At 51.1% G+C, this 19,257-nt stretch overlaps 1 protein-coding gene across 1 annotated transcript in view; it reads left to right on the top strand.

The window, feature by feature from the left end:
• Nucleotides 1-6,092: 6,092 nt before the first annotated feature.
• Nucleotides 6,093-19,257, top strand: part of LOC134948207 (uncharacterized) — a 30,394-nt gene continuing 17,229 nt past the window's right edge. Inside the window, exons 1-3 of the mRNA XM_063936050.1 lie at nt 6,093-6,190; nt 9,192-9,332; nt 18,894-19,055. Of these exons, the coding sequence (XP_063792120.1) occupies nt 6,172-6,190; nt 9,192-9,332; nt 18,894-19,055 (322 nt within the window). The 5' untranslated portion in view covers nt 6,093-6,171. The remainder of the gene's footprint in view (nt 6,191-9,191; nt 9,333-18,893; nt 19,056-19,257) is intronic.

Raw genomic sequence — 19,257 nt, 5'->3', positions numbered from 1 at the left:
GCCTGCGGCTACTCGTGACTTGGAGGACTCCCAAGTTGCTGGACGTAGTCCGGGCTTTGAAGATTTATGTAACTAGAACGGCTGGAGTCCGAAAGACTGACTCGCTGTTTATCCTGTATGCATCCAACAAGCTGGGTGCTCCTGCTTCAAAGCAAACTATTGCTCGCTGGATCTGTAACACGATTCAGCAGGCTCATTCTGCGGTGGGATTGCCGCAGCCGAAATCAGTGAAAGCCCATTCCACAAGGAAAGTGGGCTCTTCTTGGGCGGCTGCCCGAGGGGGCTCGGCATTACAGCTTTGCCGAGCTGCTACTTGGTCGGGTTCAAACACTTTTGCAAAATTCTACAAGTTTGATACCCTGGCTGAGGAGGACCTTGTGTTTGCCCATGCGGAGTCATCCGCACTCTCCCGCCCGTTTGGGAGCTTTGGTATAATCCCCATGGTCCTTACGGAGTCCCCAGCATCCACTAGGACGTTAGAGAAAATAAGAATTTACTCACCGGTAATTCTATTTCTCGTAGTCCGTAGTGGATGCTGTGCGCCCGTCCCAAGTTCAGACTTTCTGCAATACGTGTATATAGTTATTGCTCAACAAAGGGTTATGGTTATGTGGCATCGGTTGAGTGATGCTCAGTTGTTGTTCATACTGTTAACTGGGTAAGTTTATCACAAGTTGTACGGTGTGATTGGTGTGGCTGGTATGAGTCTTACCCTGGATTCCAAAATCCTTTCCTTGTAATGTCAGCTCTTCCGGGCACAGTTTCCTTAACTGAGGTCTGGAGGAGGGTCATAGAGGGAGGAGCCAGTGCACACCAGATAGTACTGAATCTTTCTTTAGAGTGCCCAGTCTCCTGCGGAGCCCGTCTATTCTCCATGGTTCTTACGGAGTCCCCAGCATCCACTACGGACTACGAGAAATAGAATTACCGGTGAGTAAATTCTTATTTTAACGTTGACAGCCAAACTAAAAGTGAAGTTGGGATAGGTCGTGGCATATTTTGCTCCCATTGCCATACCAGAGGTTTATGGGGTATATTTACTAAAGTGCGGGTTTTTAGTCTGGCTATTATCTTCTAGGAGGTGTTAAATATAAGACAAGTAGAATATGATTTGTTGCCATGGGCAACGTCTCCACTTCTAAAACCAGCACTTTAGTAAAGTCATGGTGTCTCCCAGAAAATGCGAATACCAGCACTACACTATGCCAAGGGCTGGTGGCACTATGGGTCTGATCTATTGGTGGACACAGTTGCAGCAGTGACTGCGCCGTTTGCCGACGCCCTCAGAAATTCCATCCCTCTGTGCGCAGTTTCGCATCTGCATCTTGTGCTGTGCTAATTAGGCAACTGTGCTCAAGCATGAATATTCTTGAAATCTGGACTGTAATGTCGGCGTTCTTGAAACTGAGCCTTAAGGGGAAACGGGCCCATAAAAAAAAGCACCATCCACCTCCCTCAAGACATTCCCCAGTTATTTAACCATGTCCGTAAGACGTGGATTTTCAGTGGGTGGCACAGTGGCTAGCATTGCTCAGCTTTTCCATTCTCCCTGTGTATCCTCTGGCTTCTGATTAAATCATCCCTTGATATCTGTGTCCACTGTAGGCAAATTAGATTGTAAGGTCGTCAGGAGCACGCCCTAATGTTAATACACCGACCTCCTGGCACAGTGCAGCATGATATGTGGCAGCGTAGTCTTATCAATTAATAAAACAAACTGGAAGAACCGTTGTATAAGGACATATAAAGTAATATATCAAAGAAGGAAATGACAAGACGTTACATCTTGTGTTATTTTACCAAACGACTTCCCGGCAAATCTCATTATCCTCAGAGTAGTGTTTACAGGGGTTCACTATGGCTGGCCGGCGGTCGGGCTCCCGGCGACCAGCATCCCGGCGCCGGGAGCCCGACCGCCGGCTTACCGACAGCGTGGCGAGCGCAAATGAGCCCCTTGCGGGCTCGCTGCGCTCGCCACGCTACGGGCACGGTGGCGCGCTACGCGCGCCACACTATTTTATTCTCCCTCTATGGGGGTCGTGGACCCCCACGAGGGAAAATAAGTGTCGGTATGCCGGCTGTCGGGCTCCCGGCGCCGGTATACTGAGTGCCGGGAGCCCGACCGCCGGCCAGGGGCGTATCTACCCATTGGGCCAGGATGGCACTCGCCAGGGGCGCTGGCCAATGGGGGGGCGCTGCCTGGAGGTGCCTCCCACGGCCAAGGGGTAGATTTATAGTAGTGCCTGGCTGCCTCACAGAGCAGCAGAAGTCAGGAGAATAGGCGCCTGCACAGTGGTGTAGTGCACCCGTCATTTCAGCGGCAGGTGCAGACAGTGGCCCTCATTCCGAGTTGTTCGCTCGGTATTTTTCATCGCATCGCAGTGAAAATCCGCTTAGTACGCATGCGCAATGTTCGCACTGCGACTGCGCCAAGTAACTTTACTATGAAGAAAGTATTTTTACTCACGGCTTTTTCTTCGCTCCGGCGATCGTAATGTGATTGACAGGAAATGGGTGTTACTGGGCGGAAACACGGCGTTTCAGGGGCGTGTGGCTGAAAACGCTACCGTTTCCGGAAAAAACGCAGGAGTGGCCGGAGAAACGGTGGGAGTGCCTGGGCGAACGCTGGGTGTGTTTGTGACGTCAACCAGGAACGACAAGCACTGAACTGATCGCACAGGCAGAGTAAGTCTGAAGCTACTCTGAAACTGCTAAGTAGTTAGTAATCGCAATATTGCGAATACATCGGTCGCAATTTTAAGAAGCTAAGATTCACTCCCAGTAGGCGGCGGCTTAGCGTGTGTAACTCTGCTAAATTCGCCTTGCGACCGATCAACTCGGAATGAGGGCCAGTGTGCACAACAAGAGGACCCATCAGTTCATCCCCTGTTGTTTCCGGAGCTGCTGTGGCTGATGAGGAGGAGCTAGCAAGCTGGACAGGGGCAGGTCAGCGTCTGCCGTGGTGACTGGTGAGTACCTGGAGGGCCAGAGGCAGGGCGGCGCCAGGGACCCTCAAACTGCATCAACATGATTTCCCCAGACTGGCCCATTCTGTCCCTACCTATCCAGCCAAGCCTTCTGGTAGCACAGAGCCGCAAATCGCGGGTGTTTAGGGGGCGGGGCCTAAATCCGCGAGTGCCCGCCCCCATCACAGAGCTCTGTGTGTAGTCAGGTAGTGTCTCTCCCCCCTCTCTTTCTCTCTGCCTGGCCCTCTCCCTCTCCTTGACACTTTCTCTGTCTCTCCCTCACACTCTCACTATCTCTCTCCGACACTGGGGGTCATTCCGGTCCGATCGCACGCTGCAGGTATTTTGCAGCGGTGTGATCAGGTCCAAACTGACTCTGTCTTTATCCATTACACTGTCTCTCCCTCTCTCCCTGACATGGTCTCGCTCTCTCTCCCTGAAATCTCTAGCTGACACTGTCTACTGTATCTCTCTCCCTCTCTATCTCCTTAACTATCTCTCTCCCCCTCTCTTTCTTCCTGACACTGTGTCTCTCTCTTCCTCTCTCTATCTCCCTGACTTTCTCTACCTCCCTGTCACTGTCTCTATCCCCCTCTCTCTCCCTGACACAGTCGCTCTTTCCCTCCCTCTCTCTCTCCCTGACAATGTCCATCTCCCTGACACTATATCTCCCTCTCCGACACTGTCTTTCTCTCCCTTTCTCTACCTGACACTCTATCTCTCTCTGTGACAGTGTCTCTCTCTCACTCTCCTTCCCTGACACTTTCTCTCTCTCTCTCTCCCTCCCACTCGCTCTCCCTCCCTCTCTGACACCCACTTTCTTTCTTTCTTTCTTCCTGCTGCCCTCTCTCTTCTTCTCTCATTTGTTTCTCTCTTTCTCCCTGACACCCTCTTTCCCGATCATCTCTGTCCCTCTCTCTTTCTCTCATTCCCTCTTTCCATTAAACCCTCTCTCTCTCTCCCTGACCCATCTGTCTCCCTCCCTCTCTTTTTTTTTTACTCCTTTCTCTTTTGCACCCTGACATCCTTTTCTCTTGCTCTTCTCTTTCTCCCTGATATTCTCTCATTCTCTCTCTCTCTCTCACCCTGACACCATTTTCTCTCGCTCCTCTCTTTCTCCCTGATATCCTCTCATTCTTTCCTTTTCTTTCCCTCTCTCTCTCCCTGACATGTCTCACTCTCATTCCCCTCACTCTCTCCTGCTCCTATAAGGGGCATAGTAGTGACAGTGGCGGTGGTGAGGGAAAACTCAATTTTATTGGTGGGGGCCCCCTCTAGCCTTAATATGGCCCTAACCAGGGGTCAAGTGATGGTGCAGCCATAGATCAGGACAGAGGGAGCTGTAAGATATCACTGACTCATCAGGTATGAGCTGCAGGAGAGCATTGGGCAGAGTGAAGCCGCTACGTAGAGGGCTCCGGAATCCAGATGGTGCCAGCAGAAAGCAAGAAAGAGTAGAGATACAGTGACCAGGAAGGCTCTGAAGCCCTCTCGGTCACTTTTCTATAGATCATTTTTTTTTTATACGGAACTGACTAGCCACCATGAAGGTCTAGATGCCATAGGCCCAGGGACCTGACTGTCAGGGCTTATGAATAGCAACTGAATAGAAGGAGCCGGGCACACCGCAAGTGACATACATGGCAGTGTGTGCCTGGCAAACGGAGTTTGCAGCTGCATCCAGTTCCGCCCTAGAGCATCTTGTGCTCTGTGCTGTGGCACAGGCTGCACCGCCCTATCATAGTGGAGATGACCTGGAATCTAGAGAGAAGAGGAGTCTGACGGGCGACAGCAGCAGAAGAAACTTAGAATTGAAAGAAAGCCCCTGGGGAATCCAAACGGGAGAAGCAGGAAATGGTTAGTGTTTATATCATTATAATATATCCATCATAAAATACTTTAAAACAATATATATATTAAATTAATCTCGTAAGTTTTTTGTGTTTTTATGCGTGTTAGCGGGAAAAAACAGGCAAGGTAGAATATGGGGATGGGGGGCGCCAGACCCTTACTTTGCCAGGGGCGCTTAGACCCCTAGATACACCCCTGCCGCCGGCATACAGAAGACCACCCGTTTACAGGTATCCCAGGTGCTAAAACTGTTGCAGGGTTTGCTGGGATGTGTAGTTCCACAACAGCCGGAGTGACGCGTGTTGAGCACCTAGGTAAGGTCCAAAATTACCATTTGTGTAACCCACTTCCAACACTTACTGGAAAAAGTTTGTGGTTGTAAATACCCCAAAAAATCCAAAAATATTATAATAAAAAGGAGAAAAGTAACATTATTCCATAGAAGCATTTGTAAGCTATGTTGCCCCTGGCAGGTGCTGGAGATGTACTAAGCAGTGAAAAGAGGGAAGTGAGCCAGTGGAGAAGTTGCCCGTGGCAACTAATCAGCTGCTCTGTATAATTTGATAGTATGCAAATTATAAATGTTACTTTGATTGGTTGCCATGGGCAACTTCTTCAATGGCTCACTTCTCCACTCTCTTCACTGCTTAGTCATACCTCCCAACATTTTAAATCCAGGGAGAGGGACATCTGCGCATGCCCGCTGAAAAAGGGGAGTGACCTATGGGAAGGGGGCGTTGCTTCATGGAAGGGGTTGAGCTTGCGAGCCACGCCCCAATTTTCCTTCCACTGAGGGGGCATACTCAGCGCTCTGTGAGCTGCTGGCATGCCCTCTCTCCCCCTGTCTCCACTGAATAGACGCTGTGCGCACGTGCGCAGCGTCTATTCTCCGCTGCTCTGCTAAGCAGAGCAGCAGTGACAGGAGCCTCCCAACTGCCCCCACACCCCCCACACCCCACCGCGGGACACTGCGGCCCGTTGGTGGGACAGCGGGACAGTCCCCAAAAAAACGGGACTGTGCCGCGAAAATCGTAACAGTTGGGAGGTATGGTTTAGTACATCCGTGCGCTGATACGTTCCATACAGCCCTGTCTATCCTTCATATATATTATTTATGAGGCACCGCAATATGTACGCAGCGCCGTGCACCAGTAAATGAGTGTTACAAGTGCTCCAACCAGTTCCCCTCTGTGTGTGTGCACCCACTGCCCTGGCAGCTCCATAGAGTACAGATCACACCAGCCCACACACGCAGTTCCTTTCATTTCACAGAGTTTCCTGCACTGGAGTCTGTTTCACTTTCATTATCACAAGGACAGAATACAAAGATTCCCAGGCAGCTGCGTCTGCAAACATGCAGGGATGGAACCCAGGTAAGTGGCACCCTCATCCAGGTAAATGGCACGCAGTAGGCAGGTGGCAACAGCCCCTAAAACATGGCAAACAGCGTCCGCCATATTTCTTCTCAATCTTCTCCTGTATCTGAGCTTTACGCTGGTAGAACTTCTTACACTTTCTTCTCAGACATTTGTTTAGAAGGGAGATGACTGGGAGAAGAGGGTGGGAGACAGGCGTTTCTAGAGAGGAGGGGACCCGTGTGCAGATTCCGTGTGTGGGCCCCCTCCTCTCCCATAGCCGTCACCACTGCTGTTAGCGCTCTTCAGCACTAAGACTCTGGCACAGTGCCAGAGTCTGCAGCGCATGCGCATCATTTTTTCGGAGTCCTGCACATGCGCTGTAGACTCTGGCACTGTGCTAGAGTCTCTAGTGCAAAGTGCGCTAGCAGCGGCGGCTATGGGGAGAGGTGGGGGCCAACACACAGAGATGACTGGGAGAAGAGGATGGGAGATGACTGGGAGAAGAGGAAGGGAGATGACTGGGAGAAGAGGATGGGAGATGACTGGGAGAAGAGGATGGGAGATGACTGGGAGAAGAGGATGGGAGATGACTGGGAGAAGAGGATGGGAGATGACTGGGAGAAGAGGATGGGAGATGACTGGGAGAAGAGGATGGGAGATGACTGGGAGAAGAGGATGGGAGATGACTGGGAGAAGAGGATGGGAGATGACTGGGAGAAGAGGATGGGAGATGACTGGGAGAAGAGGATGGGAGATGACTGGGAGAAGAGGATGGAGATGACTGGGAGTAGAGGATGGAGATGACTAGGAGAAGAGGATGGGAGATGACTGGGAGAAGAGGATGGGGATGGGTGGCAGAGGATGGGAGATGACTGGGAGGAGAGGATGGGGATGGGTGGGAGAGGATGGGGGATGACTGGGAGGAGAGGATGGGAGATGACTGGGAGAAGAGGATGGGAGATGACTGGGAGAAGAGGATGGGAGATGACTGGGAGTAGAGGATGGGAGATGACTAGGAGAAGAGGATGGGAGATGACTGGGAGAAGAGGATGGGAGATGACTGGGAGAAGAGGATGGGAGATGACTGGGAGAAGAGGATGGGGATGGGTGGGAGAGGATGGGAGATGACTGGGAGGAGAGGATGGGACATGACTGGGAGGAGAGGATGGGACATGACTGGGAGGAGAGGATGGGAGATGATTGGGAGAAGAGGATGGGAGATGACTGGGAGAAGAGGATGGGAGATGACTGGGTGAAGAGGATGGGAGATGACTGGGAGGAGAGGATGGGACATGACTGGGAGGAGAGGATGGGAGATGACTGGGAGAAGAGGATGGGAGATGACTGGGTGAAGAGGATGGGAGATGACTGGGAGTAGAGGATTGAGATGACTGGGAGTAGAGGATGGAGATGACTAGGAGAAGAGGATGGGAGATGACTGGGAGAAGAGGATGGGGATGGGTGGGAGAGGATGGGAGATGACTGGGAGGAGAGGATGGGGATGGGTGGGAGGAGAGGATGGGAGATGACTGGGAGGAGAGTATGGGAGATGACTGGGAGAAGAGGATGGGAGATGACTGGGAGTAGAGGATGGGAGATGACTAGGAGAAGAGGATGGGAGATGACTGGGAGAAGAGGATGGGGATGGGTGGGAGAGGATGGGAGATGACTGGGAGAGGATGGGAGATGACTGGGAGGAGAGGATGGGACATGACTGGGAGGAGAGGATGGGAGATGATTGGGAGAAGAGGATGGGAGATGACTGGGAGAAGAGGATGGGAGATGACTGGGTGAAGAGGATGGGAGATGACTGGGAGGAGAGGATGGGACATGACTGGGAGGAGAGGATGGGAGATGACTGGGAGTAGAGGATTGAGATGACTGGGAGTAGAGGATGGAGATGACTAGGAGAAGAGGATGGGAGATGACTGGGAGAAGAGGATGGGGATGGGTGGGAGAGGATGGGAGATGACTGGGAGGAGAGGATGGGGATGGGTGGGAGAGGATGGGAGATGACTGGGAGGAGAGTATGGGAGATGACTGGGAGAAGAGGATGGGAGATGACTGGGAGTAGAGGATGGAGATGACTGGGAGAAGAGGATGGGAGATGACTAGGAGAAGAGGATGGGAGATGACTGGGAGAAGAGGATGGGGATGGGTGGGAGAGGATGGGAGATGACTGGGAGGAGAGGATGGGACATGACTGGGAGAAGAGGATGGGGATGACTGGGAGAAGAGGATGGGAGATGACTGGGAGAAGGGGATGGGAGATGACTGGGAGAAGAGGATGGGAGATGACTGGGTGAAGAGGATGGGACATGACTGGGAGAAGAGGATGGGGATGACGGGGAGAAGAGGATGGGAGATGACTGGGAGAAGGGGATGGGATGTGACTGGGAGAAGAGGATGGGAGATGACTGGGAGAAGAGGATGGGGGTGACTGGGAGAAGAGGATGGGATGTGACTGGGAGAAAAGGATGGGAGATGACTGGAAGAAGAGGATGAGAGATGACTGGGAGAAGAGGATGGGATGTGACTGGGAGAAAAGGATGGGAGATGACTGGGAGAAGAGGATGGGTGATGACTGGGAGAATAGGATGGGTGATGACTGGAAGAAGAGGATGGGAGATGACTGGAAGAAGAGGATGGGAGATGACTGGAAGAAGAGGATAGGGATGACTGGAAGAAGAGGATAGGAGATGACTGGAAGAAGAGGATGGGGATGACTGGGAGAAGAGGATGGGATATGACTGGGAGAAGAGGATGGGAGATGACTGGGAGAAGAGGATGGGAGATGACTGGGAGAAGAGGATAGGAGGAAGTAGAAGAGCCTCGTAGCCAGTCATGGTGACCTGCTCTGAACTAAACTAGGGTTGGCCATCGATGGCTGAATCAATGGTTTCTACCCGTCTAGTTACAGCTCCGCTCTACACCCACATGTCCATTGTAATTGCTGGATCTGCTCCCTTCATCATCCTCATATGCTTGGTCACAGACCTTTCATATTCTGTGGCAGGGAGAATGGACCCGGTGGAGGACGTGGAGACACAACATGAAGCCATCATGACAGGAGCTGTGGAACATGACGATATGCCGAGTACTTGCTGCTATACACTCAACTCTCAGCCAGCTCAGCAAATGTCATCCACATTGCCTGGTAAGACCCATTTCTGAATCAACCTCAATTAAAGGGGGTTGTCTACTTTTGGATAACCCCGTGCTGTGATATATTTTTACATGGATCATGCATCAGGTAGATGAGCCAGCAAAGCCTCTGTGATTTTGATGGTCCCCCATTGGCGGATGTTTTGTGGCCTGAACCAATCGGTGCATTAGGAGTCTATGACATCATTGGGTTGTGTTTTGTGAAGCAGACATTTTATGGGCAGAAGCAACATTCAGATACTGTATTTTGATTGGCTGTTCTATAAACTGCTGTCCACAGAATGTTTCTCTAACTTGCAATTGTAGCTACAATCATATTTTTGATGTACTCCATATCTACATAATAATGGACAGTGGCCAGTCCCGCCTCCGTCATGTGCAAAGTGAGAGGCGGATCTCAACAGGCCAATCAGTGAAGGGGGCTTGGCTATGTGTAGCAACAGGGGGTGGAGATAAACTATGGATGTAAGATAATAAACCCCTCACTATGGCACCCTGCCATCGATGGCAGATAACCATTGGCTCTCTACCATCGATAGCAAAACCACACCCAATATGCAGCAGTGTCCAGATGTCAGCGGGCCTGATTCAGAGTTGTACACAATGCTGATATTTACAGAGTTGAGCGGTTATCGGGGAGGTAACGGGGTGAGGTGGCAAAAAAACAGGCGTGTCGCAGCAGTTTTCGGGGAGTGTCTCAGCCTACAACTGCGATCCTGTACGCACCAAACATGACGCCAGCATCTCAGTTCTCGCGGCATTCTGCACGGTCGTAGAGATACTGACAGGACGGTACCCTACGAAAGCACTCGCCGCTTTCGCGTCCCGTTGACTGCGCACAGATTGGAAGGTCAAGCCGCACGAGGCCTGACCACATAGGGGATTCCCGCTTACCGTCAGTAACCGCCTGTTACTGACTCCACCCACTGTGCTGTGGGCGGGTTCTCGCTGCCACCAAACTCCTAACCTGCCGTGGCGTTTGGAACCACGGTTCTGCTCTGTATGTGCCGACGCACTGCCTTACCACAGCTGTGTGGTGCTGACGAATCCCCACTAGCCACTTGCTAGGCCTCTACCGGTAGCTGGCGGAAGGCGGAACTTGGAGACGTCAGGTGCTTCCCTGGACAGCCGGAGGACGGGGCTAGGTTTGGCCTAACCCTGTTGGTCACAAGATGAAGCAGTCTTCTTGAGGCAATGATGTTTATTGCTCAAATAACCTTTAAAAAGGCTCCTCCCTATTGCTAGGGGCAACAGCATACAATCAGATGTTTTCAGCAGAATAAGATGTTACAATACTACAACTCTGGAGGCACGCAGGTCTCCTGTTTATGTCAGTTTTCCACACAGTACCACAGGGGGGTAAGCCCTCCCTGTCTTCTCCAACCAATCAGGTTATTTTACAAAATACCAATAAATTACATTTTACAAGGATATAAGTGCAATAAAACAATATCCTCCTTCCTGTCACACAGACAACGTTTGGTATCAGATTAACATTCACTATTGATAAATTTATCACATAGCTTCAAAAGGCAAACAAACAGTCTTCCTTCCTGTATCTGCCATTCAGGGATCGTATATCAATTACATCCCCTACATAAATCAGATTCCAAGCCCATAGACCCAGTGATTAGCATCTCTCTCTAAGGAACTTACACATCAAAAGGTATTGTCCTTCACACCTCTCTGCTAGCACAGAGCCATTAGCATGCCACTTCCTATTTCCAGAGGATAAGAGATGCTTATTCAGACATCTATAGTAACTGCATTTTTCCTTTAAATACATTTCATTTAAACACGTGTTTCCCTTTAAATATACACTGAGCCTGTCTTGAATATAAAATAGATACAGTTAAACATGTCTTCCTGCAATGGTGCACAGAGCACTACATATGACATGTTAAAAGTAAAACACATCATTAAACAAACTTTTAAACAGTTCGTAACATGGCGCCGGGCACGAGGGTTAACCCCTTCAGTGCCGCAGACGCCATTACACGTGTGGCTGGCTAGTCTCTCCGGCCACATTCCTCCCCCCCCATTCAAGCGGGTCAACCAGGGACCCATGTCCCAACGATTTGGGTCCTGGTCCCGCAGTCCGTTGGGGTGTAGGGGACGCTACCTGGGATGTGTAGGCTCTGGCCTAGACAGTTCATCCATAGTGTAGTGGGCCTCTCTTCGTGGGTGCACAATGTTCAAATAGTCCACCTGAAGTCCAAGTTCAAGGCTCCACCACAAAAGTCTGTCAAATTTCCCCAAGGTAGGTTGCAGCCACCTAACAGGTGGGTGGTAAGTCACCACGGTGGGGGGCTGGTTACAAACAAGTGCCACCCAAGGTGTCCCAATTGCGGCATACCCCACCTCCCACCATAGCAGTATTCTGCTCAAACAGGCCACAGGGTTCTCCTGCCCATATGGCTCTTTCTGGCTCGGTACTGCTCCCAGTTCGTGCAGTGGCGCAATAGTTCGGAACACACAGTCCTGGTCAAGAATGTGCGCCATCAGCACTGGAGCGGGTACCTGAGCCTCCTTCAATGACTGGAATGCCAACTCGCAAGCGGGTGCAAAGTCCACTGACTTGGGAATGCCCTTCCTAGCCATCTCTGTCAAGGGGTTCACTACAGGACTAAAGTCAATGACAACATGTCCGTAGGGCCTTACAGGTTCTAAGGTCAGTACCGGTCTGGGTGATGTGGGTCGGGGACAGCCTCTGGTTGCCTCCACCCCCTCTGGGTTGGGCCTACCCCTGTCTCCTCCCACATGGTGCCCCAGGCACTGCACCTCCGTCATACCTATCTGGAAACTGTCTGCCCGAACTGTCAGACCTGCCCTCCAATCCTCCTCCGTCGACCTATGACTCGGGAAACCTACCCTGTCACCTAGGCCTACTCTTCCCTCCTCGTCCGCTACCTGTGCCACAGTGATGGCGGCCAGACCACCAGCCTCTGGATCCTGTGTGGCATCCACTACAGGGAGGCTGCGTGTCTTCCCCGATCTACTGCGCACAGGCAGGGGACCTGCTATGTCCACAGCAACTTGCTGCAAGGGTTCTCCTATGGGCAGAGGCCCAGAGACAACACAACCGCTGGAGTGCCCCGGCTGCCAACGCATGGCACCAGCCTTACAGTTGGTCTGGGCGTCATCCGACATTCCAGACCAGGGTAAGCTCTGTGTCAGGCACTTCAGGGTACGGTCTGTCTCCGGGTTACTGTCCAAAGGGGTTTCGCTGGCAACCAATACCGGTTGCGCAGGAACGTTCCCTGAGGGGACCAGTTGGACACATTCCCTATCTGGTCTATCCCCTCCCACTTTCCTGGCTACCCTGTACCTTAACCCTTCCCGCCAGGTCAACCTCCCCGCCCCAACCCTGTCAAGGCCGCTGCCAGAGTGGCGCCTCATGCCTTTCGGGGATGGGTCAGAGAGTTGAGCCTTCCTAAACTCCTGCCTGTGGCCCTCAATCTCTCCTAAATTGGGACACTCTACAGGGTGATCTAGGTGGGGACTACTAGGGTCAGTCTGGTAGGGGTCAGTCATGGAAAAGTCAGTGTGGTTTCTCAAACTTACCGCCGGAGTTGGCAAACCACTTGGGTCAGGAGCATCATTGGGCACCCCCATAGGATCAAACGAGCTGGAACCGACATCCTCTGCGTTGCTAGGGGACGTAGGCATACCAGAGGCAAAAGGCATGCGGGGTCGATGTGCTGATCTAGCCGCTGTAATCTTTTCCTCTGGGCTGGTTGATGCTGTGGTTGGCTGTGCTGGCAGTTGTCTAGCAGCTGTAGTCTTTTCCTCTGGGCTGGGCTATGCTGGAGTAGCTGATGTCAACGGTGGGTTTGGAACTTGACTCCGGGGAATGGCGCCAACAAACGTAGTGACGATCCCACCACCCAGATCATTTCCTAGGACCACATCAGTTGGGAGACCATCCATGACGGCAACTTCTCGCAACTCTGGTCCAGCTCCCCAGTCCAGGTAGACTCTTGCCATGGGAACCGCTTTCTCTGTTCCTTCCGCCAGGGTGACCGTGGCAGTGCAACCCTGCAATACTGCAGCAGGATCTATAAGGTGGGGGCTCACCACAGTGATTGAGGCCCCAGAGTCACTTAGGCCTTCTCCCTGGCAGGGGTCCCACGTGGACTGGCTGCAGGTGCCTCCACATGTTGTGTAGGGGCTGTTTGGCCATGCAGGTGACTCTCTCCGCAGAGTGCACCTGTCTCTCGCCACACTCCATCGGACTGACTGGAGGGGGAACAGTCTCTGTAGGCTCATCTCCTCTCGACAAACAAGCGTTCCGGGCTCCAGCACTCGGATTTGGGGCACGAGTCTGGGGTGCTTGGGATGCAGGACAGTTCATCCTCAGATGTCCGATTTTCCCACAGCCGTAGCACTTCTTCTCCAGTCGTGGCACCGATGATCTCTGATCAGTTGCAGGGACGCTGCGGTGCGGTTGCTGGCCAAGAGCACCCGGGTTGGAAGATGCTTGTCTTTGGGGGTGATGAGCTGAAGAGGGGGGTCCCCTTGGTGGTACAGTCTGTTGGAGCTGGCTGCTGGCGGGGCGCTTCTGCCCCCGTGGCCGATTTGCCACATATTTGTCGGCTAATTGGGCAGCCATTTTTAAGCTGGGTGGCTCCCGATCTAGCACCCACTCCTTCACTTCTGGGGCGCACCTGCGGTAGAACTGCTCCCTGCAGATCAGGTCGATCAGTGCGTCCCATGTAGTGGCTTCCGAATCCTTCACCCACTTCACCACGTACTGCCTCTGCTGGGTGGCGAAAATGCTCATGGGTGCTGCTAGGATTCTTGGGCAAGTCTCTGAACTTCTTCCTGTAAGACTCGGGAGTGATGAAGAATCGCTGGAGGAGGGCTCGTGAGACCTCGTCGTAGTTCCCGCAGTCCTCCGTCGCCACTCCTCGATAGGCCTCCAAGGCCTCTCCATGCAGAGTGGGCACAAGGTGTCTCACCCACTCCGACTTGGGTAGATCGTGTAGTTTATAAGTCCTTTCAAAAACTTGCAAATGTCCATTAATGTCCCCATCACTGTCTGCAAACTTGGCAAACTGAATGCGTCCCGATCTGTGTACAACAGCTGACAACGGCTCCCGGGGTACCACGGCCTGTGGTGCCCGCTCATCACGCTACATCTGGATGATGATCAAGCGCTCTTGCTCCGTTGCCCTTTCCCCCAATTCCGCTAGCCGATCTGCTAGGCTATCCGTACTGCCCCCCCCTGGGATGTTGGGATCCTGGCCCTGCTAGGGATTGCTGGGAAACATTGCTGCTGTGAGAGAGGGCGGGGCTTGTGGTTCTCACCGGTTCCTTACGAAGGTCCACTGTTGGGCCGTCCTCTGCGATGCTGACGCCGTCAGTGCTTTCCACCTCCGCCCGATGAGACTCCTCCCAGCTCCTGAGCGCCGCCTGCATGACGCTCCTGGACGCGTTGAAAGGGATATCCACACCCTTCTCCTGGCATACGATCTCCAGATCATCCTTGGACATTCCGCTGAATTCCGCCATCTTGTGCGTCCTCCTGCGCTGCAGTTACTCCTCTCCTGAGTAACTCGGCTTCTCCAATCAGGTGATGAAAAGCCGCCTGGGATTATCCCACTGCTGCCACCAATTTCTGTGACAGGACGGTACCGTACGAAAGCACTCGCCGCTTTCGCGTCCCGTTGACTGCGCACAGATTGGAAGGTCAAGCCGCACGAGGCCTGACCACATAGGGGATTCCCGCTTACCGTCAGTAACCGCCTGTTACTGACTCCACCCACTGCGCTGTGGGTGGGTTCTCGCTGCCACCACCAAACTCCTAACCTGCCGTGGCGTTTGGAACCACGGTTCTGCTCTGTATGTGCCGACGCACTGCCTTACCACAGCTGTGTGGTGCTGACGAATCCCCACTAGCCACTTGCTAGGCCTCTACCGGTAGCTGGCGGAAGGCGGAACTTGGAGACGTCAGGTGCTTCCCTGGACAGCCGGAGGACGGGGCTAGGTTTGGCCTAACCCTGTTGGTCACAAGATGAAGCAGTCTTCTTGAGGCAATGATGTTTATTGCTCAAATAACCTTTAAAAAGGCTCCTCCCTATTGCTAGGGGCAACAGCATACAATCAGATGTTTTCAGCAGAATAAGATGTTACAATACTACAACTCTGGAGGCACGCAGGTCTCCTTTTTATGTCAGTTTTCCACACAGTACCACAGGGGGGTAAGCCCTCCCTGTCTTCTCCAACCAATCAGGTTATTTTACAAAATACCAATAAATTACATTTTACAAGGTACATTTTACAAGTGCAATAAAACAATATCCTCCTTCCTGTCACCCAGACAACGTTTGGTATCAGATTAACATTCACTATTGATAAATTTATCACATAGCTTCAAAAGGCAAACAAACAGTCTTCCTTCCTGTATCTGCCATTCAGGGATCGTATATCAATTACATCCCCTACATAAATCAGATTCCAAGCCCATAGACCCAGTGATTAGCATCTCTCTCTAAGGAACTTACACATCAAAAGGTATTGTCCTTCACACCTCTCTGCTAGCACAGAGCCATTAGCATGCCACTTCCTATTTCCAGAGGATAAGAGATGCTTATTCAGACATCTATAGTAACTGCATTTTTCCTTTAAATACATTTCATTTAAACAAGTGTTTCCCTTTAAATATACACTGAGCCTGTCTTGAATATAAAATAGATACAGTTAAACATGTCTTCCTGCAATGGTGCACAGAGCACTACATATGACATGTTAAAAGTAAAACACATCATTAAACAAACTTTTAAACAGTTTGTAACATGGCGCCGGGCACGAGGGTTAACCCCTTCAGTGCCGCAGACGCCATTACACGTGTGGCTGGCTAGTCTCTCCGGCCACAGATACTCATTGCGTATTTGTACACAGTTGCTTGGATCTGCAAAAGCCGCCGGTGGGCGACACAATAGCAATACTGGCATCTGTGTTATTTGCATATTTTCGCACGTCCGCTGTGTACGGAATGGCAGCTGCCAGTGTATTAGCGCCCATCTCTGATCAGTCCCTAGTTTACTAAATGTTTATTTAGATTGGGGGCAAAAGGAGGAAGGTCCAGGGATATCTTGGGATAGATAATTCTAACACTGAATTAAACAGGATGTGATCTTGGGTCAGCCCCAACAGGTGCTGGCGCTCACGCTACCATTGCAGGGCTAGACGCACTGTGCTATATATCTAGCTCTGCAAGTGGCCAAAAAAGTGCACAGTATGCACACGTCCTACATCAACCGCCGGGTGCGCAGGTTTATAATATTTCTAATAATATTCTCGTAACTATTTCTTAAAGGGTCCTTGGTTTTATCAGTCTATGTCTGGTTACGCCTAGTTCAGCACATTAGAGCCAGTATGCCATGACCAGTCCTCACATGGGGTTGGGTATGGGTGACTGGCGGTTGGGATGTCACCAGTCACCATACCGACACCATACTGGCTGTGATCGCCACGCAGGGGCTCGGTGCACTCGCCGCAGGTTATATTCCCACTCTATGGTTGTCATGGACACCAGCGACTGCGAATAGTCCCTGTTAGTCGGCTGTCCACCGTTCAGGATCACGGCGTCGGTATAGTGACCAGTGGTCTCCTGACCGCCGGTCACATAACTACATCCCCTCACATGCGCCGTGAGGGCTGTGAAAGCCGGCCCAAATATCTTTCCTGTGACAGTATACGGTCACACCGCGCACAGGTAACATGCGGAAGAAGGTGGCGCAAACCATGAGCCCACTGCAAACTGGAAGCTTGCCAAATAAGTTCTGAGGAGAGCGGACTAGTGGAGTGGCCCAAGGTGGGCAACAGTGGGTTGGTCTGGCATGTGGGAATGCATAATGTCAACTGGCGGCACTGTGTGGCAAAATGAGAACTAGCGGCACTACAATGTGGAATAATGTGAACCGGGGGCACTCCAATGTGGCATAATGTGCACTGGCGGCACTACGATGTGGAATAATGTGATCTAGGGGCACTGCAATGTGGCATAATGTGGACTGGCGGCACTACGATGTGGCATAATGGCACTGCAATGTGGCATAATGTGCACTGGCGGCACTACGATGTGGAATAATGTGATCTAGGGGCACTGCAATGTGGCATAATGTGCACTGGCGGCACTACGATGTGGAATAATGTGATCTAGGGGCACTGCAATGTGGCATAATGTGGACTGGCGGCACTACGATGTGGCATAATGGCACTGCAATGTGGCATAATGTGCACTGGCGGCACTACGATGTGGAATAATGTGATCTAGGGGCACTACGATGTGGCATAATGTGCCACTGGCGGCACTACGATGTGGAATAATGTGATCTAGGGGCACTACGATGTGGCATAATGTGCACTGGCGGCACTACGATGTGGAATAATGTGATCTAGGGGCACTACAATGTGGCATAATGTGGACTGGGGGCACTATGATGTGGTATAATGTGATCTAGGGGCACTACGATGTGGAATAATGTGATCTAGGGGCACTACGATGTGGAATATTATGATCTAGGGGCACTACAATATGGCATAATGTGGACTGGGGGCACTACGATGTGGTATAATGTGATCTAGGGGCACTACGATGTGGAATATTATGATCTAGGGGCACTACAATATGGCATAATGTGGACTGGGGGCACTACGATGTGGCATAATGACACTGCAATGTGGCATAATGTGCACTGGCGGCACTACGATGTGGAATAATGTGATCTAGGGGCACTACGATGTGGCATAATGTGCACTTGCGGCACTACGATGTGGAATAATGTGATCTAGGGGCACTACGATGTGGTATAATGTGATCTAGGGGCACTACGATGTGGAATAATGTGATCTAGGGGCACTACGATGTGGAATAATGTGATCTAGGGGCACTACGATGTGGTATAATGTGATCTAGGGGCACTACGATGTGGAATAATGTGATCTAGGGGCACTACGATGTGGTATAATGTGATCTAGGGGCACTACGATGTGGAATAATGTGATCTAGGGGCACTACGATGTGGCATAATGTAGACTGGGGGCACTATGATGTGGTATAATGTGAAATGGGGCACTGTAATCATAAAATATCCTATGTAAAAAAAAAAAAAAAAGTGTGCCTTGCTATAGCATCTTTTTCAGTGTACAATGGAGATTGGAGAAGGAAATAAAGGTTCATGAAAGTGTAGGCTGATAGTGAAGGCCATTTATGCATTCCCTAGAGATGCTCTTGTCCTGTATAGGACATGTGTCAGACTAGTTTGCTTTCATGATTCAAGAAAAATGAGAATTGAGGTGGGGAATGACTCAAACCATGAGCATCTACTTAGGACACCGGTCCGTACAGAAACCAGCGAGGGACGTAGACAAGCCGAAGGTTGAGTAGATCTTGCTTCCTGGGCTTAGTCGTGTAATTGTGTCATCAGAGGGAGGCTTGCACATACAAATCATTTTCAGATGCCTTTTTAGAAAGAACCTTCAGATGCCCTGTCACAACTTTCATCATCTCCTCCGTGTACTAACCAAGAGGGATATTCCATTACAGAGAGAAGGGGACCAGTAGAAGATGATGAAACGCAACCGGAAGCAACAATGAACTATGATACATCCTATAGAACACTGCGTTCTCTGGAATCTTATTCTGATCTAGAAACGTTTTCTTATAGAAATTTACAGATTTCCGTCTCTGTCCCACCTACTGGACCAGGTAAGACCCATGGCTTCCACCTTTTTATAGGGAGTCCTCTTTCTCCCCATTATGTGAAATAAATTATCAGATTACGCTGCAAGTTAAGGTATATTGGTGAGTGCGGCTTGTACGCAGAACTCACCCAACAAAAACTTTTACTAGAACTTCTGGCAGACACTACAGGGTATATTTACTAAACTGTGGGTTTTTAGAAGTGGAG

This window comes from Pseudophryne corroboree, chromosome 8, assembly GCF_028390025.1.
Source record: "Pseudophryne corroboree isolate aPseCor3 chromosome 8, aPseCor3.hap2, whole genome shotgun sequence".
Classification (NCBI taxonomy): domain Eukaryota; kingdom Metazoa; phylum Chordata; class Amphibia; order Anura; family Myobatrachidae; genus Pseudophryne; species Pseudophryne corroboree.
Note: the sequence above shows the minus strand (reverse complement) of the source record. Positions and strands in the feature narration are given on the sequence as shown.